Source organism: Amblyraja radiata, chromosome 7, assembly GCF_010909765.2.
Source record: "Amblyraja radiata isolate CabotCenter1 chromosome 7, sAmbRad1.1.pri, whole genome shotgun sequence".
NCBI classification, from domain to species: Eukaryota; Metazoa; Chordata; class Chondrichthyes; order Rajiformes; family Rajidae; genus Amblyraja; species Amblyraja radiata.
Window position 1 is genome coordinate 90,427,441 of NC_045962.1, and position 27,811 is coordinate 90,455,251.

A 27,811-nucleotide genomic window follows, 5' to 3' on the forward strand; every position below is an offset into this window, starting at 1 on the left:
GGGGATTCAATTGTTAGGGGAATAGATAGGCGTTTCTGCGGCCGCAAACGAGACTCCAGGATGGTATGTTGCCTCCCTGGTGCAAGGGTCAGGGATGTCACTGAACGGCTGCAGAACATTCTGGAGGGGGAGGGTGAACAGCCAGTTGTCGTGGTGCATATTGGCACCAACGATATAGGTAAAAAAAGGGATGAGGTCCTACAAGATGAATTTAGGGAGCTAGGAGATAAACTTAAAAGTAGGACCTCAAAGGTAATAATCTCTGGATTACTACCAGTACCACGGGCCAGTCAGAGTAGAAATAGGAGGATATTGCAGATGAATACGTGGCTTGAAAAATGGTGCAAGGGGGAGGGATTCAAATTTTTAGGGCATTGGAACCAGTTCTGGGGGAGGTGGGACCAGTACAAACAGGACGGTCTGCACCTGGGCTGGAATGGAACCAATATCCTTGGGGGAGTGTTTGCTAGTGCTGTCGGGGAGGATTTAAACTAATGTGGCAGGGGGATGGGTACAAGAGCAGAGAGGCAGGGGGGTGTAAAATGAGGGTAGAAGCAATAGGCAGCAAGGTGAAAAGTAAAAGTGGCAGGCAGACAAAACCAGGGCAAAAATCAAAAAGGGCCACTATTCAACATAATTGTATAAGAGGTAAGAGCGTTGTAAAAACAAGCCTGAAGGCTTTGTGTCTCAATGCAAGGAGCATTCGTAATAAGGTGGATGAGTTGAATGTGCAGATAGCTATTAATGACTATGATATAGTTGGGATCACGGAGACATGGCTCCAGGGTGACCAAGGCTGGGAGCTGTACATCCAGGGATATTCAATATTCAGGAGGGATAGAGAGAAAGGAAAAGGAGGTCGGGTGGCGTCGCTGGTTAGAGAGGAGATTAACGCAATGGTAAGGAAGGACATTAGCTTGGAGGATGTGGAATCGAAATGGGTAGAGCTGCGAAACACTAAGGGGCAGAAAACGCTGGTGGGTGTTGTGTACAGGCCACCTAACAGTAGTAGTGGAGTTGGGGATGGTATCAAACAGGAAATTAGAAATGCATGCGACAAAGGCAAAACAGTTATAATGGGTGACTTCAATCTACATATAGATTGGGTGAATCAAATTGGCAGGGGTGCTGAGGAAGAGGATTTCTTGGAATGTATGCGGGATAGTTATCTAAATCAACATGTAGAGGAACCAACGAGAGAGCAGGCTATTCTAGACTGGGTATTGAGTAATGAGGAAGGGTTAGTTAGCAGTCTTGTTGTGCGTGGCCCCTTGGGCAAGAGTGACGATAATATGGTTGAGTTCTTCATTAGGATGGAGAGTGACATTGTTAATTCAGAAACAATGGTTCTGAACTTAAAGAAAGGTAACTTTGAGGGTATGAGACATGAATTGGCCAAGATTGACTGGCAATTAATTCTAAAAGGGTTGACGGTGGATATGCAATGGAAGACATTTAAAGACTGCATGGATGAACTACAAAAATTGTTCATCCCAGTTTGGCAAAAGAATAAATCAGGGAAGATATTGCATCCGTGGATAATAAGGGAAATCAGGGATAGTATCAAAGTGAAGGATGATGCGTACAAATTAGCCAGAAAAAGCAGCATACCAGAGGACTGGGAGAAATTCAGAGACCAGCAGAGGAGGACAAAGGGCTTAATTAGGAAAGGGAAAATAGATTCTGAAAGAAAACTGGCAGGGAACATAAAAACTGACTGCAAAAGTTTTTATAGATATGTGAAAAGAAAGAGATTAGTTAAAACAAATGTAGGTCCCTTGCAGTCAGAAACAGGTGAGTTGATCATGGGGAACAAGGATACGGCGGACCAATTGAATAACTACTTTGATTCCGTCTTCACTAAGGAAGACATAAATAATCTGCCGGAAATAGCAGGGGACCGCGGGTCAAAGGAGTTGGAGGAATTGAGTGAAATCCAAGTTAGTCGGGAAGTGGTGTTGGGTAAATTGAATGGATTAAAGGCCGATAAATCCCCAGGGCCAGATAGGCTGCATCCCAGAGTACTTAAGGAAGTAGCTCCAGAAATAGTGGATGCATTAGTAATAATCTTTCAAAACTCTTTAGATTCTGGAGTAGTTCCTGAGGATTGGCGGGTAGCAAACGTAACCCCACTTTTTAAGAAGGGAGGGAGAGAGAAAACATTGAATTACATACCAGTTAGTCTAACATCGGTCGTGGGGAAACTGCTAGAATCAGTTATTAAAGATGGGATAGCAGCACATTTGGAAAGTGGTGAAATCATTGGACAAAGTCAGCATGGATTTACGAAAGGTAAATCATGTCTGACGAATCTTATAGAATTTTTCGAGGATGTAACTAGTAGCGTGGATAGAGGAGAACCAGTGGATGTGGTGTATCTGGACTTCCAGAAGGCTTTCGACAAGGTCCCACATAAGAGATTAGTATACAAACTTAAAGCACACGGCATTGGGAGTTCAGTATTGATGTGGATAGAGAACTGGCTGGCAAACAGGAAGCAAAGAGTAGGAGTAAACGGGTCCTTTTCACAATGGCGGGCAGTGACTAGTGGGGTACCGCAAGGCTCAGTGCTGGGACCCCAGCTATTTACAATATATATTAATGATCTGGATGAGGGAATTGAAGGCAATATCTCCAAGTTTGCGGATGACATTAAGTTGGGGGGCAGTGTTAGCTGTGAGGAGAATGCTAGGAGACTGCAAGGTGACTTGGATAGGCTGGGTGAGTGGGCAAATGTTTGGCAGATGCAGTATAATGTGGATAAATGTGAGGTTATCCATTTTGGTGGCAAAAACAGGAAAGCAGACTATTATCTAAATGGTGGCCGATTAGGAAAAGGGGAGATGCAGCGAGACCTGGGTGTCATGGTACACCAGTCATTGAAAGTAGGCATGCAGGTGCAGCAGGCAGTGAAGAAAGCGAATGGTACGTTAGCTTTCATAGCAAAAGGATTTGAGTATAGGAGCAGGGAGGTTCTACTGCAGTTGTACAGGGTCTTGATGAGACCACACCTGGAGTATTGCGTACAGTTTTGGTCTCCAAATCTGAGGAAGGACATTATTGAGTATTTGTTATTGCCATTTAGAGGGAGGTGCAGAGAAGGGTTCACCAGACTGATTCCTGGGATGTCAGACTGTCTTATGAAAGAAAAAGACTGGATAGACTTGGTATATACTCTCTAGAATTTAGGAGATTGAGAGGGGATCTTATAGAAACTTACAAAATTCTTAAGGGGTTGGACAGGTTAGATGCAGGAAGATTGTTCCCGATGTTGGGGAAGTCCAGGACAAGGGGTCACAGCTTAAGGATAAGGGGGAAATCCTTTAAAACCGAGATGAGAAAAACATTTTTCACACAGAGAGTGGTGAATCTCTGGAACTCTCTGCCACAGAGGGTAGTTGAGGCCAGTTCATTGGCTATATTTAAGAGGGAATTAGATGTGGCCCTTGTGGCTAAAGGGATCAGAGGGTATGGAGAGAAGGCAGGTACGGGATACTGAGTTGGATGATCAGCCATGATCATATTGAATGGCGGTGCAGGCTCGAAGGTCCGAATGGCCTACTCCTGCACCTAATTTCTATGTTTACCCCTTATTCTTAAACTGTGGCCCCTGGTTCTGGACTCTCCCAACACCAGGAACATGTTTCCTGCCTCTAGCGTGTCCAATACCTTAATATTGTTATATGTTTCAATAAGATGCCCTCTCATCCTTCTAAACTCCAGAGTATACAAGCCCAGCTGCTCCATTCTCTCAGCATATGACAGTCCCGCCATCCCGGGAATTAACCTGGTGAACCTACGCTGCACTCCCTCAATAGCAAGAATGTCCTTCCTCAAATTAGGGAACCAAAACTGCACACAATACTCCAGGTGTGGTCTCATTAGGGCCCTGTACAACTGCAGAAGGACCTCTTTGCTCCTATACTCAACTCCTCTTGTTATGAAGGCCAACATGCCATTCGCTTTCTTCACTGTCTGCATGCTTACTTTCATCGACTGATGACTTTAGAGATACAGCATTGAAACAGGCCCTTCAGCCCTCACCAACCAGCGATCACCCCGTGCACTAGCACTATACTACACACTAGGAACAATGTACAATTCCCAGAAGCCAATTACCGACAAACCGGTACACCTCTGGAGTGTGGGGGGAGTCCTGAGCACCCGGAGAAAACCCACGCGGGTCACGAGGAGAACGTACAAACTCCGTACACACAGTAGTCAGGATGGAACCCAGGCTGTACGGCAGCAACTCTACCGCTGCGCCACCGTGCCGCTCCAAGCATATGCACTGACAGACGCCTCAATGTGGGGTTATAGGATGGGTCTAGCAAACCTATACACGTGTACAGTAGAGAGTAGGGCGCGGCGTGGACTTACCACCCGGAACCTGGGATCCCTCGCCGGGGATCGCCGGAGAAGAGCTCCAACCGCCGGCCTGCGGCCTATAAGATCCTGAAGCCGTGGTCTCCGGTGGGAATGTGCCGATTCGGGACCTCCAAGCCTCGGAATGTGTTCGACCGTCCCGACGAGAGGGTCTGTACATCGGGCCGTCTGTAGCGGCGAATATGGAGGGTTTAGGCCCCGACCACGGGTGAACAAAGGAGGAGGACTGACTGAACTTTGTTCCTTCCACCACAATGAAGAATGCTGTGATGGATGTTTGTGTTAAATCTTATTGTGTATTGTGTGTTCTTTTCAAGTGTATCGCTGCTGGCAAATTCATTTCACTGCACCTTCGGGTGTATGTGATGAATAAATTTGACTTTGACTTTGACTGGTTGCATCACGGCCTGGTTCAGCAACTCAAACGCCCAGGAACGAAGGAGACTACAGTGAGTGGTGGACACTGACCGGTCCATCACAGTACTAACCTCCCCACCATCGAAGGTCCATCACAGTACTAACCTCCCCACCATCGAAGGTCCATCACAGTACGGACCTCCCCACCATCGAAGGTCCATCACAGTACTCACCTCCCCACCATCGAAGGTCCATCACAGTACTGACCTCCCCACCATCGAAGGGATCTACAGGAGTCGCTGCCTCATAAAGGCAGCCAGCATCATCAGAGACCCACACCACCCTGGCCACGCTCTCATCTCGCTGCTACCATTGGGTAGAAGGTACAGGAGCCTGAAAACCGTGACCTCCAGGTTCAAGAACAGCTTCTTCCCAGCAACCATCAGGCTGTTGAACACAGCACAACACTAACCCCAGCAACTGTGATCTTCTACGGACTGCGTCCATGGCTGCACTTCCATTTTGCACTGTTATGGTCTGGTTACCCCATATTACTAATTATTAATAGTCATAGAGTCATACAGACAACCAACATGTCCCATCCACACTAGTCCCACCTACCTGCGTTTGGCCCATATCCCTCTAATACTGTCCTATCCATGTACCTGTCCAAATGTCTTTTAAAAGTTGTGATAGTCCCAGCCTCAATTACCTCCTCCGGCAGCTCGTTCCATACACCCACCACCCTCTGTAAAAATGTCACCCCTCAGGTTCCTATTAAATCTTTCCCCCTTCACCTTAACCTATGTCCTCTGGTCCTCGATTCCCCAATGCAAGACTGGATTTACCCTGTTTATTTTTCTATTTCTCTGCAGAAGGTACAAACTGCTGGAGTAACTCAGCGGGCCAGGCAGCATCTGTGGAGAAAAGGAACAGGTGACGTTTCGGGTCGAGACCTTTCTTCAGACTGAGAGTCAAGAAAGAGGGAGGCTAGAGGTATGAAACGGTTCAGAACAATTTAGAGCCGGCATGATGGCTAAGAAGGATGAAGCCCGACTGAGCCACCAATGGACCACTGTAGTCACCACCTTGCCTTGATCATTGTTGCTTTGTACATATCTTTCAAGTCAAGTCTTTTTTTTTTCTTTTTTTATATATATATTTATTTTTTTTCCAGTTAGTCCAAAGTCTGTTTTAGGGGGAAACTTTTACTTTTCTATGTGGGGGAGGGGGGCAGGGTAAGGGGAAAACCATTTTCCAGTCTCTCCCTGGCGGGGACGAGACTCTTTATCCGAGTCGCGTCCTCGCCCCCCACCTCGCGGCCTACCAGCTGTATTGGAGCGGCCTTTCCTGCCGGGGACCGGGAACCGGACCAGGGCTGCTACAGCGGCGGCACAGCGCTGGAGTCACCGCGGAGTGGGCGATGCCTACCTGGGTCGCCGGTTGGAGCTCCGAAGCGTTGAGCCGCTGCTCCAACATCGTGGAGCTCTGGTGCGGAGAGCTTCCAACGCGGGCGGCACTGAACAACATCGTGGAGTCCTGGGGCTCCTTGCAGAGGGTCGCCAGCAGCAGGTCTCCACCCGGCGCGGCCTGCGGACTTTGGAAGCTGCCGACTCCGGTAGGAGGGGGCCGACTCTGGTGTCCACGCCGCTGATGACGTCCCGCAGCCCCGACGTCGGACTTACAACACCCCGGCGAGCGGTCCTGAACATCGGGCCGCCCGTAGCGGCAACTTCGGAGGGCACGGGGAGGCCCTGACCACGAGGAGCAGTGGAGGAAGAGACTGACTTTGGTGCCTTCCCACACAGTGGGAAACTTTGATTCTGCTGTGTGGGGATGTTTTATGTCAAACCCTATAGTGTGTTGTGTCCCTTTTTTTTTATTGTATGGCTGTATGGGAATTTAATTTCACTGTTCCATCTGGCACATGTGATGAATAAATCTATCTTGTATCTTGTAAGTCAAGTCACTTTTATTTCTATAGCACATTTAAAAAACAACTCGTTGACCAAACTGCTTTAACCATATAACCATATAACAATTACGGCACGGAAACAGGCCACCTCGGCCCTTCTAGTCCGTGCCGAACACTTATTCTCCCCTAGTCCCATCTACCTGCACTCAGACCATAACCCTCCATTCCTTTCCCGTCCATATACCTATCTAATTTATTTTTAAATGATAAAATCGAACCTGCCTCCACCACCTTCACTGGAAGCTCATTCCACACATATACCACTGTCTGAGTAAAGAAGTTCCCCCTCATGTTGCCCCATAACTTTTGTCCCTTAATTCTCAAATGTCCTCTTGTTTGAATCTTCCCTACTCTCAATGGGAAAAGCTTATCCACGTTAACTCTCATAATTTTAAAGACCTCTATCAAGTCCCCCCCTTAACCTTCTGCGCTCCAAAGAATAAAGACCTAACTTGTTCAACCTTTCTCTGTAACTTAGTTGCTGAAACCCAGGCAACATTCTAGTAAATCTCCTCTGTACTCTCTCTATTTTGTTGAAATCTTTCCTATAATTTGGTGACCAAAATTGTACACCATACTCCAGAATTGGCCTCACCAATGCCTTGTACAATTTTTACATTTTACATTGGTGGAGGTACTAACGTTATACAACAGTGGTTCATAGATTAAGTACATACATAAATACATACATATAGCCCTCCCTCAGAGGACGTCAAGAAAGGCTTGAGGGTAAAGATGAGTTTTAAGTCTCAACTTAAAAGAGTCGATGAAGTCATTTCTTCTATTTACCTTCTATATCTCTCGTTTCACTTTCCCGAGTCTCAGTCTGAAGAAGTGTCTCAACCCGAAACGTCACCCATTTTGCAGGGGCCTTCACCTGGACCTCAGTGTTCATGGCCTTTCCTCTCTCCCCCCACAAAATACAAACTGACGGAGTCTGCCCCTAACCTCACCCCTCCCTTTCCAACGCTCCCATCCATCCTCCCCCCTTCCCCAACCCTTAGCCACACCGAAGATAGACACAGAGTGCTGGAGTAACTCAGCGGGTCGGGCAGCATCTGTGGAGAACATGGATAGGTGACGTTTCACAGATTGCTGGAGTAACTCAGCGGGTCAGGCAGCATCTGTGGAGAACATGGATAGGTGACGTTTCACAGAGTGCTGGAGTAACTCAGCGGGTCAGGCAGCATCTGTGGAGAACATGGATAGGTGACGTTTCACAGATTGCTGGAGTAACTCAGCGGGTCAGGCAGCATCTGTGGAGAACATGGATAGGTGACGTTTCACAGAGTGCTGGAGTAACTCAGCGGGTCAGGCAGCATCTGTGGAGAACATGGATAGGTGACGTTTCACAGAGTGCTGGAGTAATTCAGCGTGTCAGGCAGCATCTGTGGAGAACATGGATAGGTGACGTTTCACAGAGTGCTGGAGTAACTCAGCGGGTCAGGCAGCATCTGTGGAGAACATGGATAGGTGACGTTTCACAGAGTGCTGGAGTAACTCAGCGGGTCAGGCAGCATCTGTGGAGAACATGGATAGGTGACGTTTCACAGATTGCTGGAGTAGCGGATTTTTCACCCAGTGAGTTGGTGAATCTATGGAATTCTCTGCCACAGAAGGCAGCGGAGGCTGATTCACTGGATACATTAGAGAGAGAGTTAGATTTAGCTCTTAGGGCTAAATGAATCAAGAGATATGGGGAAAAAGCCAGAACGGGGTACTGATTCTGGATGATTGGCCCTGTGGACGGTAACATCGGGAGCTCGCGGGTGGGAGACCGCTTTTCGGAGCTCACGCAACGGCAAACTTCGCCCGCCCAATCGAGGGGTTTAAATCCCGGAGCGGGGGCCTTACATCGCCCGGTGCGGCTTAAACGCCACGCGGGGGGGCTCTAACGTTTAACATCAGGAGCCTCGATCAGCTCGATGCAGCAGTTTGGCTGCTTGACTGTGGGAGAAGAAACATAGAAACATAGAAAATAGGTGCTGGATGAGGCCATTCGAGCCAGCACCGCCATTCATTGCGATCATGGCTGATCGTCCCCAATCAATAACCCGTGCCTGCCTTCTCCCCATATCCCTTGATTCCACTAGCCCCTAGAGCTCTATCTAACTCTCTCTTGAATCCATCCAGTGATTTGGCCTCCACTGCCCTCTGTGGCAGGGAATTCCACAAATTCATAACTCTCTGGGTGAAAAAGTTTTTTCTCACCTCAGTCTTAAATGGCCTCCCCTTTATTCTAAGACTGAGCGCTGGAATGGGCACAGAGAACGGGGAAGAGATAAGAGATTTTGCCTTCCATCACAGTGAGGAGGTGTTTGGGGATTCACTGTGATGGATGTCTGTGTGGAATTGTGTGTTTTGGTTTTTTTGTTCGTATTATGACGGCAGAAACGTAATTTTGTTTGAACTTATATTCAAATGACAATAAACGATTCTGATTCTGATCATATTGAATGGCCGTGGTGTTGGCTCAAAGGGCCGAATGGCCTATTGCACCTATTTTCAATGTTTCTTGAGTAAGGCAGCATCTGCAGTTCCTTCCTCCACCCTTGGCTAAAGCAGCATCTGCACTTGTTTCCTCCACTCTTGGCTAAAGCAGCATCTGCAGTTCCTTCCTCCACCCTTGGCTAAAGCAGCATCTGCAGTTGCTTCCTCCACTCTTGGCTAAAGCAGCATCTGCAGTTCCTTCCTCCACCCTTGGCTAAAGCAGCATCTGCAGTTGCTTCCTCCACCCTTGGCTAAAGCAGCATCTGCACTTGTTTCCTCCACTCTTGGCTAAAGCAGCATCTGCAGTTCCTTCCTCCATCCTTGGCTAAAGCAGCATCTGCAGTTGTTTCCTCCATCCTGGGCTAAAGCAGCATCTGCAGTTCCGTCCTCCACCCTTGGCCAAAGCAGCATCTGCAGTTCCGTCCTCCACCCTTGGCTAAAGAAGCATCTGCAGCTGCTTCCTCTGCAATGGCGGCGCTCTCTCCCAGGATGCGCCGCGGCGGGGAAAGGGCTGTATGTCGGTGGCTGATGCGGGGGTCACGTGGGCGGAAGTGAGTGAGTGCGGCCCTGGGTCCTGGGCCTGGAGTTTGGTGAAGCGCCGACGCCCAGAGATCCCGAGCCGGCCCCGCAGCCGCTACACACCCGCCCGCAGGCCGCAGCCCGGCCCCCGTCACCGCCACCATGATCCTGCTGGAGATCAACAACCGCATCGTCGAGGAGACGCTCAGCCTCAAGCTGGAGAACGCGCTGGCCGGGTAGGTGGAGGGAGGGAGGGAGGGAGCGCCCCTGTGTGTGTGTGGGGGGGGAGGGAGAGAGCTCCTCTGTGTGTGTGGGGGGGGGGGGGAGGGGGGAGCGCCTCTGTGGGGTCGAGGATGGAGGGAGCGCCCCTGTGTGTGGGGGGGGGAGGGAGCGCCCCTGTGTGTGTGTGGGGGGGGGGGAGGGGGGGAGAGAGCTCCTCTGTGTGTGTGGGGGGGGGGGGGGGAGGGGGGAGCGCCTCTGTGGGGTCGAGGATGGAGGGAGCGCCTCTGTGTGTGTGTGTGTGGGGTGGAGGGAGCTCCTCTGTGGGGGGGGAGGGAGGGAGCGCCTCTGTGTGTGTGGGGGGGGGGGGGAGCGCCTCTGTGTGTGTGGGGGGGGGGAGCGCCTCTGTGTGTGTGGGGGGGGGGGGGAGCGCCTCTGTGTGTGGGGGGGGGAGGTGGGGAGGAGGGAGCTCCTCTGTAGGGGGGGAGGGAGCGCCCCTGTGTGTGTGGGGGGGTGGGGGTGGGGAGGAGGGAGCTCCTCTGAGGGAGGGAGCGCCCCTGTGTGTGTGGGGGGGGGGGGGTTGGGGAGGAGGGAGCGCCTCTGTGGGGTCGAGGATGGAGGGAGCGCCTCGTGGACGGGTGGACAGAAGGAGGGAGCGTCCCCTGGGTGTGGCAGAGGAATGCAGCCAGAGGGTGTGGAGTATCTCCCTGGTGATCTTGCTTCTTGATCCTCCAAACTATTCCAAATGGAATTTAAACTGGTGGTGGAGGGAGGACTTAAGCCAGAAAGGTTTTTGGGAAGAAAGAGCTACCTTAAATTTAGTTACATCTGGTTGGGTAACTATAGTTGGGTGGAGATTATTCCATGCTTTAATTGTGCGGGGGAAGAACGAATTGCTGTACACATCTGTCTTAGTAGCTTGGATCACAAATTGGATCGAATTCCCTCGTCTGCTCCTAATTGGTTTGGGTTTGGTGTAGGTCTTCTAATCTATGTCGAGCTGGCCATTTAACATTTTAAATGGGTGAGAGGGAGGGTGGCAGCGCCCCTTGGGAGAGGAAGAGAGGGAGCACCCTAGGGTGGGGTGGGGAGCGTTCAGGGGTGTGGGTGGGGGGTGGTGAGGGAGAGGGAGAGGAAGGGCTCCTGGCAGTGGAGAAGAGAGGGAGCACCCTAGGGTGCGTGTGAGGGAGAGTTCAGGGGTGTGGGTGGGTGGGTTGGGGAGTTGAGCGAGGGAATGTTATGGGTGGGGTGTACGGAAGTGCCCGAGGCGGAGGGAGGTCAGGAGTGGGTGAGGAGAGGGATGGGGAGGGAAAGTCAAAAGAGTTTATTGTCATGTGTCCCTGACAGGACAATGAAATTCTTACTTTGCTTCAGCACACCAGAACAGAGTAGGCATTGACTACAAAACAGATCAGTGTGTCCCAATACCATTATATATGTAAATACACACATGAATAAATAAACTGAGAACTGAAAGAGGGAAGTGTGAAGTTATTGGGAGGGAGCAAGGAGGTGTGGGTGAGGATAAAAATGTGCAGGAAGGAACTGCAGGAGCTGGTTTACACCCAAGACAGACACAGATGCCGGAGTAACTCAGCGGGATAGGCAGCATCTCTGGAGAGAAGGAATAGGTGATGTTTTGGGTTGAGAAAATTCTTCAGACGATCTGAAGAAGGGTTTCAAACCAAAACGTCACCTATCCATGTTCTCCACAGATGCTGCCTGACCCGCTGAGTTACTCCAGCACTCTGAAACGTCACCTATCCATGTTCTCCACAGATGCTGCCTGACCCGCTGAGTTACTCCAGCACTCTGAAACATCACCTATCCATGTTCTCCACAAATACTGCCTGACCCGCTGAGTTACTGCAGCACTCTGTGAAATGTCACCTATCCATGTTCTCCACAGATGCTGCCTGACCCGCTGAGTTACTCCAGCACTCTGTGTCTATCTTCCGTGTGGTTAAGGGTTGGGAAAGGGGGTAGTATGGAGGGAATCTTTAGAGAGGGGGGGGTAGATTAGGGGCAGATTCCGTCAGTTTGTATTTTGTGGGGGGGGGGATAGAGGAAAGGCCGTGAACACTGGGGTTTAGGTGAAAGCCCCTTCATAAGAGCAAAACTAGGCCATTCGGCCCATCGTGTCAAGTTTTTTATTGTTATATGTCCCGGATGGGACAATGAAATTCTTACTTGCTGCAGCACAACAGAAAATGTGAATATGTAAACATAGTACATAACGGGGGAAGAGAAAAATAAAATACATATATATAATAGTGCAATAATAACATGGGTTTTTGCAGTTCAGAGCTAGTTTCAATGTGCTATGTTCCATGTTCTGTTCTCTTGTCTATGTTCTGAGTTCTGTATTCTCTGTTCTATGGTCTATGTTCTCATAAGTTCATTGGTGATAGGAGCAGAATTAGGCCATTCGGCCCATCGTCCACTCCGCCATTCAATCATGGCTGATCTATCTCTCCCTCCTAACCCCATTCTCCTGCCTTCTCCCCGTAACCCCTGACACCCGTACTAATCAAGAATCTATCTCTGCCTTGAAAATATCCACTGACTTGTGGCCTCCACAGCCGTCTGCGGCAAAGAATTCCACAGATTCACCACCCTCTGACTGAAGAAATCCCTCCTCATCTCCTTCTCAAAGGAATGTCCTTTAATTCTGAGGCTTGGCCCTCTGGTCCTAGACTCTCCCACTAGTGGAATCATCCTCTCCACATCCACTCTATCCAGGCCCTTCGGTGGTGGGTGGGGGGGGGGGGTCTGAATCTGTCTCCTCAGATTCTGGTGAGCTTCTACCGCTACACCATTGAGAGCATCCTTGCCAACTGTATCACAGTATGGTATGGCAACTGCTCTGTCTCCGACCGGAAAGCACTGCAGAGGGTGGTGAGAACTGCCCAACGCATCACCGGTCCCTCGCTCCCCTCCATTGAGTCTATCCAGAGCAAGCGATGTCTGCGAAGGGAGCTCAGCATCGCTAAGGACTGCTCTCACCCCAACTACAGACTGTTTACCCTCCTCCCATCCGGGAGGCGCTGCAGGTCTCTCCATTGCCGAACCAGCAGGTCCAGGAACAGCTTCTTCCCTGCGGCTGTTACCCTACTTAACTCTGCACCTTGGTGACTGCCAGTCACCCCCCCCCCCCCTGAAAATTGCACTACTGCTACTGTATATACATATATATATTTTACTGTTCCATTATTCTGTGTTCGCACTTCTGGGTGAGATGCTAACTGCATTTCATTGTCTCTGTACTTGCACACTGCACAATGACAATAAAGTTTGAATCTGATCTGAATCTGACTGACCTCTCGACCCCCCACCCCCCCAAAGAGGGTGGGACAGCGCAGCCAATGACTTGTTGGCAGTAGAGGGTTGGATCATTATGTACATAGCAGGATCCCATAAACATCAGCAGACGCCCTATTGACTGAAGGTTAAATGATGTCGTCAGCCAGGCCGCCGATGCTGATGACTAATAACGTTTTGCATTTATTCAAAGCTTCTAGTTGCTTGTTGAGAATGCAAATTCACACCAGATTCCGTGACTTATTTTTTGCATTGAATGTATATTTTGAGGGCACATTCTTTGCCAAAACTCCCTTTCATGTTGTGCTGACTGCAGTTGACAGACAGAAACAAAACTCTTAAAGGGACAGCACGGGGGCGCAGCGGTAGAGTTGACGCCTCACGGCGCCAGAGACCCGGGTTCCACCCTGACTACAGGTCGGTGAATTCAGTATTCATAGAGTAGGCTGGGTCTCTATTCCTTGGAGTGCAGGAGGATGATAAAATCATGAGAGGAATAGATCGGGTAGATGCACAGAGTCTCTTGCCCCGAGTAGGGGAATCAAGCACATAGGTTCAAGGTGGAGGGGAAAAGATTTAACAGAAATCTGGGGTGGACAAAAATGCTGGAGAAACTCAGCGGGTGAGGCAGCATCTATGGAGCGAAGGAATAGGTGACAATTCGGTTCGAAACGTCACCTATTCCTTTGCTCCATAGATGCTGTCTCACCCGCTGAGTTTCTCCAGCATTTTTGTCTACCTTCTATTTTTCCAGCATCTGCAGTTCCTTCTTAAGCATAGGAATCTGAGAGGTAACTTTTTCGCACAGAGGGTGGTGGGTGTATGGAACGAGCTGCCGGAGGAGGTAGTTGAGGCTGGGACTATCCCGGCGTTTAAGAAACAGTTAGACAGGTACATGGATAGGACGGGTTCAGAGGGATATGGACCAAACGCAGGCAGGTGGGACTAGTGTAGGTGGGACATGTTGGTCGGTGTGGGCAAGTTGGGCCGATGGGCCTGTTTCCACGGTGTATCACTCTATGACTCATACCATTGAGTTACAAACTACACAAGCAGAATACGAGGTGCGGTGGATTAGTTCTCCATTCGGCAGAAGCGAGAGTCTTAGAATAAAGGGGAGGTCATTTAAGACTGAGGTGAGAAAAAACTTTTTCACCCAGAGAGTTGTGAATTTGTGGAATTCCCTGCCACAGAGGGCAGTGGAGGCCAAGTCACTGGATGGATTTAAGAGAGAGCTAGATAGAGCTATAGGGGCTAGTGGAATCAAGGGATATGGGGAGAAGGCAGGCACGGGTTATTGATAGGGGACGATCAGCCATGATCGCAATGAATGGCGGTGCAGGCTCAAAGGGCCGAATGGCCTCCTCCTGCACCTATTTTCTATGTTTCTGTGTTTCAATGAAATCTCGCAAAGGGATCTCCCGTGCTGACCGACTCTATTTCACTTCACAGCAATAAACCTGACACGGTGGAAGTCACTTTTGCAGGTAAGCTGCCTTTATCGTGTATCTGTACACTGTGGACGGCTCGATTGTAATCATGTATAGTCTGTACACTGTGGATGGCTCGACAATTTACTTTAGAGATACAGCGTGGAAACAGGCCCTTTAGCTCACCGAGGCCGCACCGACCAGCGATCCCCGCAAATTAACACACACTGGGGACAATTTGCAATTATACCAAACCAATTAACCTACAAACCTGCACGTCTCTGGAGTGTGCGAGGTAACCGAAGATCTTGGAGAAGACCCCACGCAGGTCACGGGGAGAACGTACAAACTATATAACCATATAACAATTACATCACAGAAACAGGCCATCTCGGCCCATCTAGTCCGTTCCTAACACTTACTCTCACCTAGTCCCATCTACCTGCACTCAGACCATAACCCTCCATTCCTTTCCAGTCCATATACCTATCCAATTTATTTTTAAATGATAAAATCGAACCTGCCTCCACCACTTCCACTGGAAGCTCATTCCACACAGCCACCACTCTCTGAGTAAAGAAGTTCCCCCTCATGTTACCCCTAAACTTTTGTCCCTTAATTCTCAAATCATGTCCTCTTATTTGAATCTTCCCTACTCTGTACAACTCCGTACAGACAGCACCAGTAGTTGGGATCAAACGCGGGTCTCTGGTGCTGTGTGGTAGCAGTTCTACCCCAGCGTCACTGTACTATAGCATAGACAATAGATGCAGGAGTAGGCCATTCGGCCCTTCGAGCCAGCACCGCCATTCAATATGATCATGGCTGATTATCCCCAATCAGTGCCCCGTTCCTGCCTTCTCCCCATATCCCCCTGACTCCACTGCCCGATTGTGATCATGTATTGTCTTCCCGCTAACTGGTTAGCACGCAACAAAAGCTTTTCACTGTACCTCGGTACACGTGACAATAAACTAAACTCAAACTCGAGCTGCGGTCATGTGGAACTTGGTTTGGGCGGCACAGCGGTGCAGCAGGCTACCTCACAGCACCAGGGACCCGGGTTCAATTATGACCTCGGGTGCCGGCTGTCCGTGTGTGGAGTTTGTACGTTCTCCCTGTGAACACACGGGTTTTTGGGTTAATCGGCCCCTCTGTAAATTGCCCCCTAGATGATTGAGGGGGGATCTTATAGAAACTTACAAAATTCTTAAGTGGTTGGACAGGCTAGATGCAGGAAGATTGTTCCCGATGTTGGGGAAGTCCAGAACAAGGGGTCACAGTTTAAGGATAAGGGGGAAGGCATTTAGGACCGAGATGAGAAAAACATTTTTCACACAGAGAGTGGTGAATCTGTGGAATTCTCTGCCACATAAAGTAGTTGAGGCCACAGTTCATTGGCTATATTTAAGAGGGAGTTAGATGTGGCCCTTGTGGCTAAAGGGGTCAGGGGGTATGGAGAGAAGGCAGGTACAGGATACTGAGTTGGATGATTAGCCATGATCATATTGAATGGCGGTGCAGGCTCGAAGGGCCGAATGGCCTACTCCTGCACCTATTTTCTATGTTTCTAGTGTGCAGGGAGTGGATGAGGAAGTGGGATAACACAGAACGTTTGATTCTGAACCGCCCTGGCAGTGAGAGTCGGGGTGGATGTTCAATGCTGGCACTGCCATCGATCTCCGCACCCTCTGAGCTAACAATGAAGCTCACTCATGGAAAGTCTTGTCACAGGTAGACACGGCGGTCAAAAAGTATTTTGGCACATTGGCCTTTGTCAGTCAGAGTATTGAGTACAGAATGATTAAGAAGGAACTACAGATGCTGGAAAATCGAAGGTACACAAAATAGCTGGAGAAATTCAGCGGGTGCAGCAGCATCTATGGAGCGAAGGAAATAGGCAACGTTTCGGGACGAAACCCTAAGGGTTTCGGCCCGAAACGTTGCCTATTTCCTTAAGGGTTTCGGCCCGAAACGTTGCCTATTTCCTTTGCTCCATAGATGCTGCTGCACCTGCTGAGTTTCTCCAGCTTTTTTGTGTACCTATTGAGTACAGAATGTAGTCATAAAAAGCAGGAGTAAATCAGCGGGACAGGCAGCATCTCTGGAGAGAAGGAATGGGTGACGTTTCGGTTCGAGACCCTTCTTCAGACAGAAGTTCGAAACGTCACCCATTCCTTCTCTCCAAAGATGCCGCCTCACCCGCTGAGTTACTCCAGCATTTTGTGTCTACCTTCGATTTTATCCAGCATCTGCAGTTCTTTCTCACGCACTTTGAGTATAGAAGTTAGGAGGTCACGTTGCAGTTGTATAAGACATTGATGAAGCCACATTTAGAGTGAAGATAGACACAAACTGCTGGAGTAACTCAGCGGGACAGGCAGCATCTCTGGAGAGAAGGAATGGGTGACGTTTCGAGTCAAGACCCTTCTTCAGACTGATGTGGGGGTGGGGGGTGCGGGAAGAAGAAAGGAAGAAGCGGAGACAGTGGGCTGTGGGAGAGCTGGGGAGGGGAGGGGAAAGAAGGAGAAAGCAGGGGCTACCTGAAATTGGAGGTCAATGTTCGTACCGCTGGGGTGTAAACTACCCAAGCGAAATATGAGGTGCTGCTCCAATGATAAAGGAAACGGGTCACTGTCAGCTGTAGCTCGGTGAGTGTGAAAGACGGGGGATGGAGGGAGACTTGAAGTTAGAGAAATTATTTAGAGTGCTGTGTTCGGTTTTGACATGTCGTCAAGCTGCAAAGGGCGCAGAAATGATTCATGCGGATGTTGCCAGGACTAGAGGGTGTGAGCTACAGGGAGAGGTTGAGTAGGCTGGGTCTCTATTCCTTGGAGCGCAGGAGGATGAGGGGTGATCTTATTGAGGTGTATAAAATCATGAGAGGAAAAGATCGGGTGGATGCACAGAGTCTCTTGCCCAGAGTAGGGGAATCGAGGACCAGAGGACATAGGTTCAAGGTGTGGGGGAGAAAGATTAAGAGAGTTAGATAGAGCTCTAGGGGCTAGTGGAGTCAAGGGATATGGGGAGAAGGCAGGCACGGGTTATTGATTGGGGACGATCAGCCATGATCACAATGAATGGCGGTGCTAGCTCGAAGGGCCGAATGGCCTCCACCTGCACCTATTTTCTATGTTTCTATTTAATAGGAATCTGAGGGGTAACTTTTTCACACAGTGTATGGAACGAGCTGCCGGAGGAGGTAGTTGAGGCTGGGACTATCCCAACGTTTAAGAAGCAGTTAGACAGGCACATGTATAGGACAGGTTTGGAGGGATATGGACCAAACGCGGGCGGGTGGGACTAGGGTCGATGAGACATGTTGATCGGTGTGGGCAATAGACATTAGATGCAGGAGTAGGCCATTCGGCCCTTCGAGCCATCACCGCCATTCAATGTGATCATGGCTGATCATCCCCAATCAGTACCTCGTTCCTGCCTTCTCCCCATATCCCCTGACTCCGCTATTTTTAAGAGCCCTATCTAGCTCTCTCTTGAAAGCATCCAGAGAACCCGCCTCCACCGCCCTCTGAGGCAGAGAATTCCACACTCACCACTCTCTGTGAGGAAAAGTGTTTCCTCGTCTCCGTTCTAAATGGCTTCCTCCTAATTCTTAAACTGTGGTCCCTGGTTCTGGACTCCCTCAACATCGGGAACATGTTTCCTGCCTCTAGCTTGTCCAAACCCTTTAATAATCTTACATGTTTCAATGAGATACCCTCTCATCCTTCTAAACTCCAGAGTGTACAAGCCCAGCCGCTCCATTCTCTCAGCATATAATAATAATAATAATAATGGATGGGATTTATATAGCGCCTTTCTAATACTCAAGGCGCTTTACATCGCATTATTCATTCACTCCTCAGTCACACTCGGTGGTGGTAAGCTACTTCTGTAGCCACAGCTGCCCTGGGGCAGACTGACGGAAGCGTGGCTGCCAATCTGCGCCTACGGCCTCTCCGACCACCACCAATCACTCACACACATTCACACACAGGCAAAGGTGGGTGAAGTGTCTTGCCCAAGGACACAACGACAGTATGCACTCCAAGCGGGATTCGAACCGGCTACCTTCCGGTTGCCAGCCGAACACTTAGCCCATTGTGCCACCTGACAGTCAAGTTGGGACGAGGGGCCTGTTTCTACGCTGTATCACTCTCTAACTCACTCTGCAGTAACTGGGAGGAGGGTGGGGGCGGAGGGGGATGGGGGGGGGGGTACAGTCGCTAACTGGCCAGTGTGGCGATGGCCGTTCCAGACGTGTTCGCTTGCTTCTCCCGGCAGATTTCGATGGCGTCCTGTACCACATCTCCAACCCCAACGGGGACAAGAGCAAGGTGATGGTCAGCATCGCCCTCAAGTTCTACAAAGAGCTGCAGGATCACGGAGCGGATGAGGTGAGTCCGAACTAGCCCAGACAGAATGGACGTGGAGAGGATGGGAGAGTCCAGGACCAGAGGGCACAGCCTCAGAATTGAAGGAGGACAAAAATACTGGCAGCATCTATGGAGCGAAGGATTAGGTGACGTTTCGGGTTGAGACCCTTCTTCGAAGGAATAGGCGACGTTTCGGGTCGAGACCCTTGTGTCTTGAAGGAATAGGCGACGTTTCGGGTCGAGACCCTTCCGGGTCTCGACCCGAAACGTCACCTATTCCTTCGCTCCACGGTTGCTGCCTCACCCGCTGAGTTTCTCCAGCATTTTTGTCGACTCTTTATCAATCTAAATTCGTTTTTTGAGAGCATGGAGTGGAGCCGTGGGTGAGGCGGGGTTGCAGGAAGCCTGGTCCTGTTGAGTGTAGCGAGTCCCAGCATGTGGTGGTGTGCGCCTGTGGTTTGGCTGAAGCACGGACTGCCTTTTATGGTGTTTTACTCTGCGCTGCCAGAAGCAGGAAGTGCTGACTTCATTTCTAAACTCGCCTCCCTCGCAAGCTTCCTACTTTCTCCGTTGCAACCGGCCCAGTCCAGCCGACAGAAGCAGAAGCAGAAGCGAGCTGTTCCGCCCCTCGATACATCACTGGCACTTTATTAACACTGTACCTGGAAGGCAGATTATTATCAAAAGTGTGTCAAGTTGGGAAAGGGGGAAGTACAATGGGATCTGGGGCTCCTTGTTCAAAGTCAAAGTAGCCTTTATTGTCATTCAGACCTTGTGGTCTGAACGGCCTTTTGTTGCCTTGCAGTCCTACATATAGTAAAAATGACAGAAACACACAATAAACACAAATTAACATCCACCACAGTGAGTTCACCAGGCACCTCCTCACTGTGATGGAGGCAAAAGTCTTAAGTCTTTGTCTCTTCCCTTCTTATTCTCCCTCTGCGCCGAGGCGATCCAGGCCTCGGATGTTGTGACCCCGCCGGGCGATGGTAAGTAATGTCAGTTCCGCGGCTGAATCCGAGCTCCGCGAACGGGCCGGTTCAGCTCCGCGGCCTGGGGTGGTCGAAGCTGCCGCCCTCCAGTCCAGCGGACGCAGCTGTGGTTGCGGGAGCTCCGGAGAACAGGTCACCAACCTGTGACCTGCGAGCTCCTGACGATGTCGTCCACTGGGCCCGCGGCCGATCCTCCGAGGTCGGGTCGCCGCTGCCGCTGCCTCAGTCAATGAAAGTAAGCATGCAGGTACAGCAGGCAGTGAAGAAAGCCAATGGCATGTTGGCCTTCATAGATAGAGTTAGATAGAGCTCTAGGGGCTAGTGGAATCAAGGGATATGGGGAGAAGGCAAGCATGGGTTATTGATAGGGGACGATCAGCCATGATCACAATGAATGGCGGTCCTGGCTCGAAGGGCCGAATGGCCTCCTGCACCTATTTTCTATGTTTCATAACAAGAGGAGTTGAGTATAGGAGCAAAGTGGTCCTTCTGCAGTTGTACAGGGCCCTAGTGTGACCACACCTGGAGTATTGTGTGCAGTTTTGGTCTCCAAATTTGAGGAAGGACATTCTTGCTATTGAGGGGGTGCAGCATAGCCCTTCGAGCCAGCTCCGCCATTCAATGTGATCATGGCTGATCATCCCCAATCAGTACCATGTTCCTGCCTTCTCCCCATATCCCCTGACTCCGCTATCTTTAAGAGCCCTATCTAGCTCTCTCTTGAAAATATCCAGAGAACCGGCCTCCACCGCCCTCTGAGGCAGAGAATTACACAGACTCCGTTCTAAATGCCTTACCCCTTATTCTTAAACTGTGGCCCCTGATTCTGGACTCCCCCAACATCGGGAACATGTTTCCTGCCTCTAGCGTGTCCAATCCCTTAATAATCTTATATGTTTCAATAAGATGCCCTCTCATCCTTCTAAACTCCAGAGTGTACAAGCGCAGCCGCTCCATTCTCTCAGCATATGACAGTCCCGCCATCCCGGGAACTAACCTGGTGAACCTACGCTGCACTCTATTATCATATAGCTATACACTGTAAACGGCTCGAATGTAATCACAGAAACATAGACAATAGGTGCAGGAGTAGGCCATTCGGCCCTTCGAGCAAGCATCGCCATTCAATATGATCATGGCTGATCATCCACAATCAGTCCCTATTCCATATTTTTCCCCATATCCCTTGATTCCCTTGGACCTCAGAGCTAAATCTAATTCACTCTTGAGAACGTACAAACTCAGTACAGGCAGCACCCATAGTCAGGATAATCATGTATAGCAGGGGTGGGGAACCTTTTCATGTTGGAATGCCGCATTTAGTTAGCTGTAATCTAATAAGGCCGCATCCAAGAAACATCAATTAGATATACTTCAAAATATACAGTATTTTGTTAAAATAGCCCTCATGACTTATTGATAGACAATAGGTGCAGGAGTAGGCCATTCGGCCCTTTGAACAAGCACCGCCATTCAATGTGATCATGGCTGATCATCCCCAATCAGTACCCCGTTCCTGCCTTCTCCCCATATCCCCTGACTCTGCTATTTTAAAGAGCCCTATCTAGCTCTCTCTTGAAAGCATCCAGAGAACCGGCCTCCACCGCCCTCTGAGGCAGAGAATTCCACAGAGTAAAATATTAATGTTTTAATTTGGCTGTCAGTCGGGGAGGATTATTTAGTTGAATCTTCTTTTACACTTTGGTATTTTAAATACGTTCATTTTAAGATTAAAATAAAAATAATAAAAGACGAACAAAAACATATTAATAAAAATAAAAGGATTTGTTCTACAAAATTTGGATTCATTCAAAAGGCCGCACTTAATGGCCTAGAAGGCCGCATGTGGCCTTAAGGCTACAGGTTCCCCACCCCTGATGTATAGTCTTTCCGCTGAAAGGCTAGCACACAACAAAATGCTTTTCACTTCGATACGCTGACAATAAACTAAACTGTATAAGACGTGGGCAATGTTTGGGTTTGATATTCACCTGATGGTGTTGGTGCTGGAATTTGCCTCCCTTGTGGTTAACTCTCTCTCCTCTGTCCCTGCAGCTGCTGAAACGAGTATATGGCTCTTACTTTGTGGCCCCTGAATCAGGTAACCTTCTTCCTCTCCTCATTGAAATGAAATTGTGCATCCGCACACTCGCGCATTGTGTGCAGTTTTGGACCCCTAAATTTGAGGAGGGACATTCTTGCTATTGAGGGAGTGCAGCGTAGGTTCACCAGGTTAATTCCCGGGATGGCGGGACTGTCATTTGCTGAGAGAATGGGTCGACTGGGCTTGTATTCGCTGGAATTTAGAAGGATGAGAGGAGATCTTATAGAAACATATAAAATTCTTAAAGGATTGGACAGGCTAGATGCAGGAAGAATGTTCCCCATGTTGGGGGAGTCCAGAGTCACAGTTTAAGAATAAAGGGTAGGCCATTTAGAACTGACATTTGACCCCGCAAAGTGTAACACCTCTATCTTGCCATTGAGCTTGAAATAGTGCAGGGAGGATTTACGAGGATGTTACCAGGACTCGAGGGTCTGGGCTACAAGTAGAGGTTGGGGCAGGCTAGCACTCGATTCTATGGAGCGCAGGAGGATGAGGGGAGATCTTATAGAGGTGGATAAAATATGAGAGGAATTGATCGGGTGGACGCACAGAGTCTCTTGCCCAGAGTAGGGGGAATCGAGGACCAGAGGACATTGATTTTAGTAGAGAGGGGACAGATTTAAGAGGAACCTGAGGGGCAATGTTTTCACACAGAGGGTGGTGGGTGTATGGAATGAGCTGCCAGAGGAGGTAGTTGCGGCAGGTACTATAACAACATTTAACAGACATTTGGGAAGGTATATGGACAGGACAGGTTTAGAGGGATATGGGCCAAATGCAGGCAGGTGGGACTAGTGTAGATGGGACATCTTGGCTAGCATAGATGAGTTGGGCTGAAGGGCCTCTGTCCATGCTGTATGATTCTATCCACGTATACAATATAGCATAATTACAATGGATTTAATATGAAAAATATAGTTTTCAATCAGAATTTGACTGAAACATTCGGCCCTTCGAGCCAGCACCGCTATTCATTGTGATCATGGCTGATCGTGTCCTATCAATAACCCGTGCCTGCCTTCTCCCCATATCCCTTGACTCCACTAGCCCCAAGAGCTCTATCTCTTAAATCCATCCAGTGATTTGACCTCCACTGCCCTGTGTGGCAGGGAATTCCATAAATTCCCAACTCTCCGGGTGAAAAAGTTTTTTCTCACCTCAGTCTTAAATGGCGTCCCCCTTATTCTAAGACTGTGGCCCCTGGTTCTGGACTCGCCCAACATTGGGAACATTTTTTCCTGCATCTAGCTTGTCCAGTCCTTTTATAATTTGAAGTTATAATCTGGATCTGAAGTCCAGCATCTGCAGGATTTTCACAGAATTCACTGGTATTTAGAAGGATGAGAGGGTATCTTATAGAAACATATAAAATTATTAAGGGATTTGCCAGGATTTGCAGGAAACATGTTCCCGATGGTGGGGGAGTCCAGAACCAGGGGTCACACAGTTAAGAATAAGGGGTAAACCATTTAGGACTGAGATGAGGAAACACTTTTTCACACAGTGAGTTGTGAATCTGTGGAATTCGCTGCCACAGGAGGCAGTGGAGGCCAATTCACTGGATGTTTTCAAAAGAGTTAGATTTAGCTCTTAGAGCTAACGGAATCAAGGGATATGGGGAGAAAGCAGGAACGGGGTACTGATTGTGGATGATCAGCCATGATCATATTGAATGGTGGTTGTGGCTGGAAGGGCCGAATGGCCTACTGCTGCCCCTATTGTCTATGTTTCTATGTGTACGCTCTCTGAAAGCGGCGTTGCAGGTAGATAGGGCGGCAAGGAAGGCTTTTGGGACACTGGTCTTTGTCAGTCAGGGAACTCAGATCAGAGCGGCGCAGTGGTAGAGTTGCTGCCTCACACCGCCAGGCACCCAAGTTCGATCCTGACTATGGGTGCTGTCTGTTCGTGACCCGCGTGGGTTTTCTCCAGGATCTCCGGTTTCCTCCCACACTCCAAAGACGTGCGGGTTTGTAGGTTGAAGGGAGGCACAAAATGCCGGAGTAACTCAGCTGGGACAGGCACCATCTCTGGAGAGAAGGGTCTCGACCCGAAACGTCGCCCATTCCTTCTGTCCAGAGATGCTCCCGTTCCCGCTGAGTTACTCCGGCATTTTGTGTCTACCTTCGATTTAAACGAGGGCCTGAGCTTCAGGGAGAGGTTAGGCAGCCAACGGCTTTATCCCTTGGAGTGCAGGAGGCTATGGGGTGATCTTACAGAGGTGTGTCAAATTATGAGTGTAACAGTGTGTGTATGCACACACACTTGCCCAGAGTTGAGGAGTCGAGCGCCAGGCAACATGGGATTCAGGTGAGAGGGGAAAGAGTTAATAGGAACCTGAGGGGCAACTGTTTCACACACAGGGCTCTGGGTGTGTGGAACGAGCTGCCAGAGGAGGTTATGGCGATGAAGATACACACAAAATGCTGGAGTAACTGAGAGAATGGAGTGGCTGGGCTTGTACACTCTGCAGTTTAGAAGGAGGAGAGGGGATCTTATTGAGACATATAAGATTATTAATGGTTTGGACACGCTAGAGGCAGGAAACATGTCCCCGATGTTGGGGGAGTCCGGAACCAGGGGCCACACAGTTTAAGAATAAGGGGTAAGCCATTTAGAACGGAGACGAGGAAACACTTTTTCTCACAGAGAGATGTGAGTGTGGAATTCTCTGCCTCAGAGGGCGGTGGAGGCCAGTTCTCTGGATACTTTCAAGAGAGAGCTAGATAGGGCTCTTAAAGATAGGGGAGTTGGGGGATATGGGGAGAAGGCAGGAACGGGGTACTGATTGGGGATGATCAGCCATGATCATATTGAATGGCGGTGCTGGCTCGAAGGGCCGAATGGCCTCTACTCCTGCACCTATTGTCTATTGTCTATAACTCAGCGGGAAAGGCAGCGTCTCTGGAGAGAAGGAATGGGTGACGTTTCGGGTCGAGACCCTTCTTCAGACAAATTAAGGATGTGCTTGGGTGATGCAATACCTTGCAGAACTGTGAGCAAGAAAAGAATGCCGCTCTGAGTTTGCATCTGTGGCTATAAAAATACCTTTCATCTGTTTTGAATGATCTGTTTGGATTGTATGCAAAACCATGCTTTTCCCTGTAGGTCAGTACACGTGACACTAAACCTGAACCGAGCCTGCAGCCCCCGGTGAGGTCATTGCATACAGTATGACAATAGGTGCAGGAGTAGGCCATTCGGCCCTTCGAGCCAGCACCGCCATTCAATGTGATCATGGCTGATCATCCCCAATCAGTACCCCGATCCTGCCTTCTCCCCATATCCCCTGACTCCGCTATCTTTAAGAGCCCTATCTAGCTCTCTCTTGAAAGTATCCAGAGAACCGGCCTCCACCGCCTTCTGAGGCAGAGAATTCCACAGACTCACATCTTTCTGTGTGAAAAAGTGTTTCCTCGTCTCCGTTCTAAATGGCTTACTCCTTATTCTTAAACTGTGTGGCCCCTGGTTCTGGACTCCCCCAACATCGGGAACATGTTTTCTGCCTTTAGCATGTCCAAGCACTTAACAATCTTATATGTTTCAAGGAGAATTCCCTCTCATCCTTCTAAACTCCAGAGTGTACAAGCCCAGCCGCTCCATTCTCTCAGCATATGACAGTCCCGCCATCCCTGGAATTAACGTTGTGAACCTACGCTGCACTCCCTCAATAGCAAGAACGTCCTTCCTCAAATTAGGGACCAAAACTGCACACCATACTCCAGGTGTGGTCTCACTAGGGCCCTGTACAACTGCAGAAGGACCTCTTTGCTCCTATACTCAACTCCTCTTGTTATGAAGGCCAACATGTCATTCACTTTCTTCACTGCCTGCTGTACCTGCATGCTTACTTTCATTGACTGATGAACAAGGACCCCCAGATCCCATTGTACTTCCCCTTTTCCCAACTTGACACCATTATGGAAACAGGCCCTTCAGCCCAACCTGACCCATCTTTAGTGCCACCTGCCCGCGTTTGGCCCATATCCCTCTAAACCTGTCCTATCCATGTACCTGTCTAACTGTTTCTTAAATGTTGGGATAGTCCCAGCCTCAACTACCTCCTCTGGCAGCTTGTTCCATACACCCACCACCCTCTGTGTGAAAAAGTTACCCCTCAGATTCCTATTAAATCTTCCCCCCCCCCCCCCCCCCCTCACTTTAAGCATATGTCCTCTGATTCACGATTCCCCTACTCTGAGCAAAAGACTGTGCGTCTACCCTATCTATTCCTTCATGATTTTATACACCTCTATAAGATCACCCCTTCATCCTCCTGCACTCCAGGAAATAGTGTACCTAGCCTGCCCAGTTTCTCCCTGTAGTTCAGACCCTCGATTCCTGGCAACATCCTCATAAATCTTCTCTGCGCCCTTTCCAACATGACAACACTGGATGCTGGAGTAGCTCAAAGGGACAGGCAGCATCTGTGGAGAGAAGGAATGGCTGACGTTTCGGGTCTGAGGAAGTGTCTCGACCCGAAACGTAGCTGATTCCTTTTCTCCAAAGAGCTACTCCAGCTTTATGTGTCTTATCTTTGGGGGGGGGGGGCAGGCAGGTAAGGGGGGTGACAGGTGGGTCTGGGGGAGGGGTGGGACGGGCAGGTAAGGGGGGGGACAGGTGGGTCCGTGAAAGGGAGAGGAAACAGGTGGGTATGTAGGGGAGGGGACAGGTGTGTCAGGAAAGGGTTGGGGAGGGGACAGGTGGGTCAATGGGAGGAGGTGATACATGGGTCTGGGGGGGGAGGGGAAGATAGACACAACAGGCTGGAGTAGCTCGGCGGGGCAGGCAGCATATGTGGAGAGAAGGAATGGGCGACGTTTCAGGTCTGAAGAAGGGCCTCAACCTGAAACGTCACCCGTTCCTTCTCTCCAGAGATGCTGCCTGTCCTGCTGAGTTACTCCAACGTTTTGGTTCTTCCCTGGAGTTTGTAGTTTCTCAGGGGCTGTGCGTCTGCCCGATCTAAAAGCCCTGTCCCACTGCACGAGTTCATTCAAGTGCTCTCCCGAGTTTAAAAATAGAAACAACTTGTGGTAAGCACGGAGAATGTACGTAGCGGGTACGTCGGAGCTCGGGGACGTCTCTTAGCGACTCGTAACGCTAACGGCAGGTGCTCGGGAAACGCGGTAAGCTCGGGAAGACTCGTGAAGATTTTTCAACATGTTGAAAAATGTCCACGAGAGCCCCGAGTACCTACGAGCGGCCATTACCGTAAATCTCCGAGTTCGAATCAGGGGAAACCCGGGAGAACTCTTGAATAAACTCGTACAGTGGGACAGGGCTTTAATCATCACCTTGTGCAGGTGCGCCCTACATATTCATCGGTTCAACCTGCCACGTGAGGTGACTGTCGGGGATTGTGTGGTTGAGCTGCTCCTGTTGTGTATCCTGTTTGCACAGCGGGCGTGGCGTCAACGATATGTTTAGAGGGAATTATTTTGCCTATTGCTATGGGGCTCATCTCTCTCTCTCTGTCAATGTACAAAGGACTATTGACAATGCAGTTCCAGTCTCCCAGTCTGTGAATCCCATCATTCAGCTTCAACCAAACAACCGTGACGAGCTTTGTTCTGAATGCTGTCTAAACAGATCAGATATATATGCAGAAGGTACACTAGAATGTTGGAGAGACTCAGCGG

General features: G+C 49.6%; 2 protein-coding genes across 2 annotated transcripts in view; one reads left to right on the forward strand and one right to left on the reverse strand.

Moving 5' to 3' along the window:
• The window catches only part of LOC116975639, a 613,100-nt gene that overhangs the window by 446,192 nt on the left and 139,097 nt on the right, over positions 1-27,811 (reverse strand). The window lies entirely within an intron of this gene.
• The window catches only part of arpc2 (actin related protein 2/3 complex subunit 2), a 37,759-nt gene continuing 19,695 nt past the window's right edge, over positions 9,748-27,811 (forward strand). The window contains exons 1-4 of the mRNA XM_033024977.1: positions 9,748-9,963; positions 14,720-14,754; positions 18,982-19,094; positions 22,124-22,169. Of these exons, the coding sequence (XP_032880868.1) occupies positions 9,890-9,963; positions 14,720-14,754; positions 18,982-19,094; positions 22,124-22,169 (268 nt within the window). The 5' untranslated portion in view covers positions 9,748-9,889. The remainder of the gene's footprint in view (positions 9,964-14,719; positions 14,755-18,981; positions 19,095-22,123; positions 22,170-27,811) is intronic.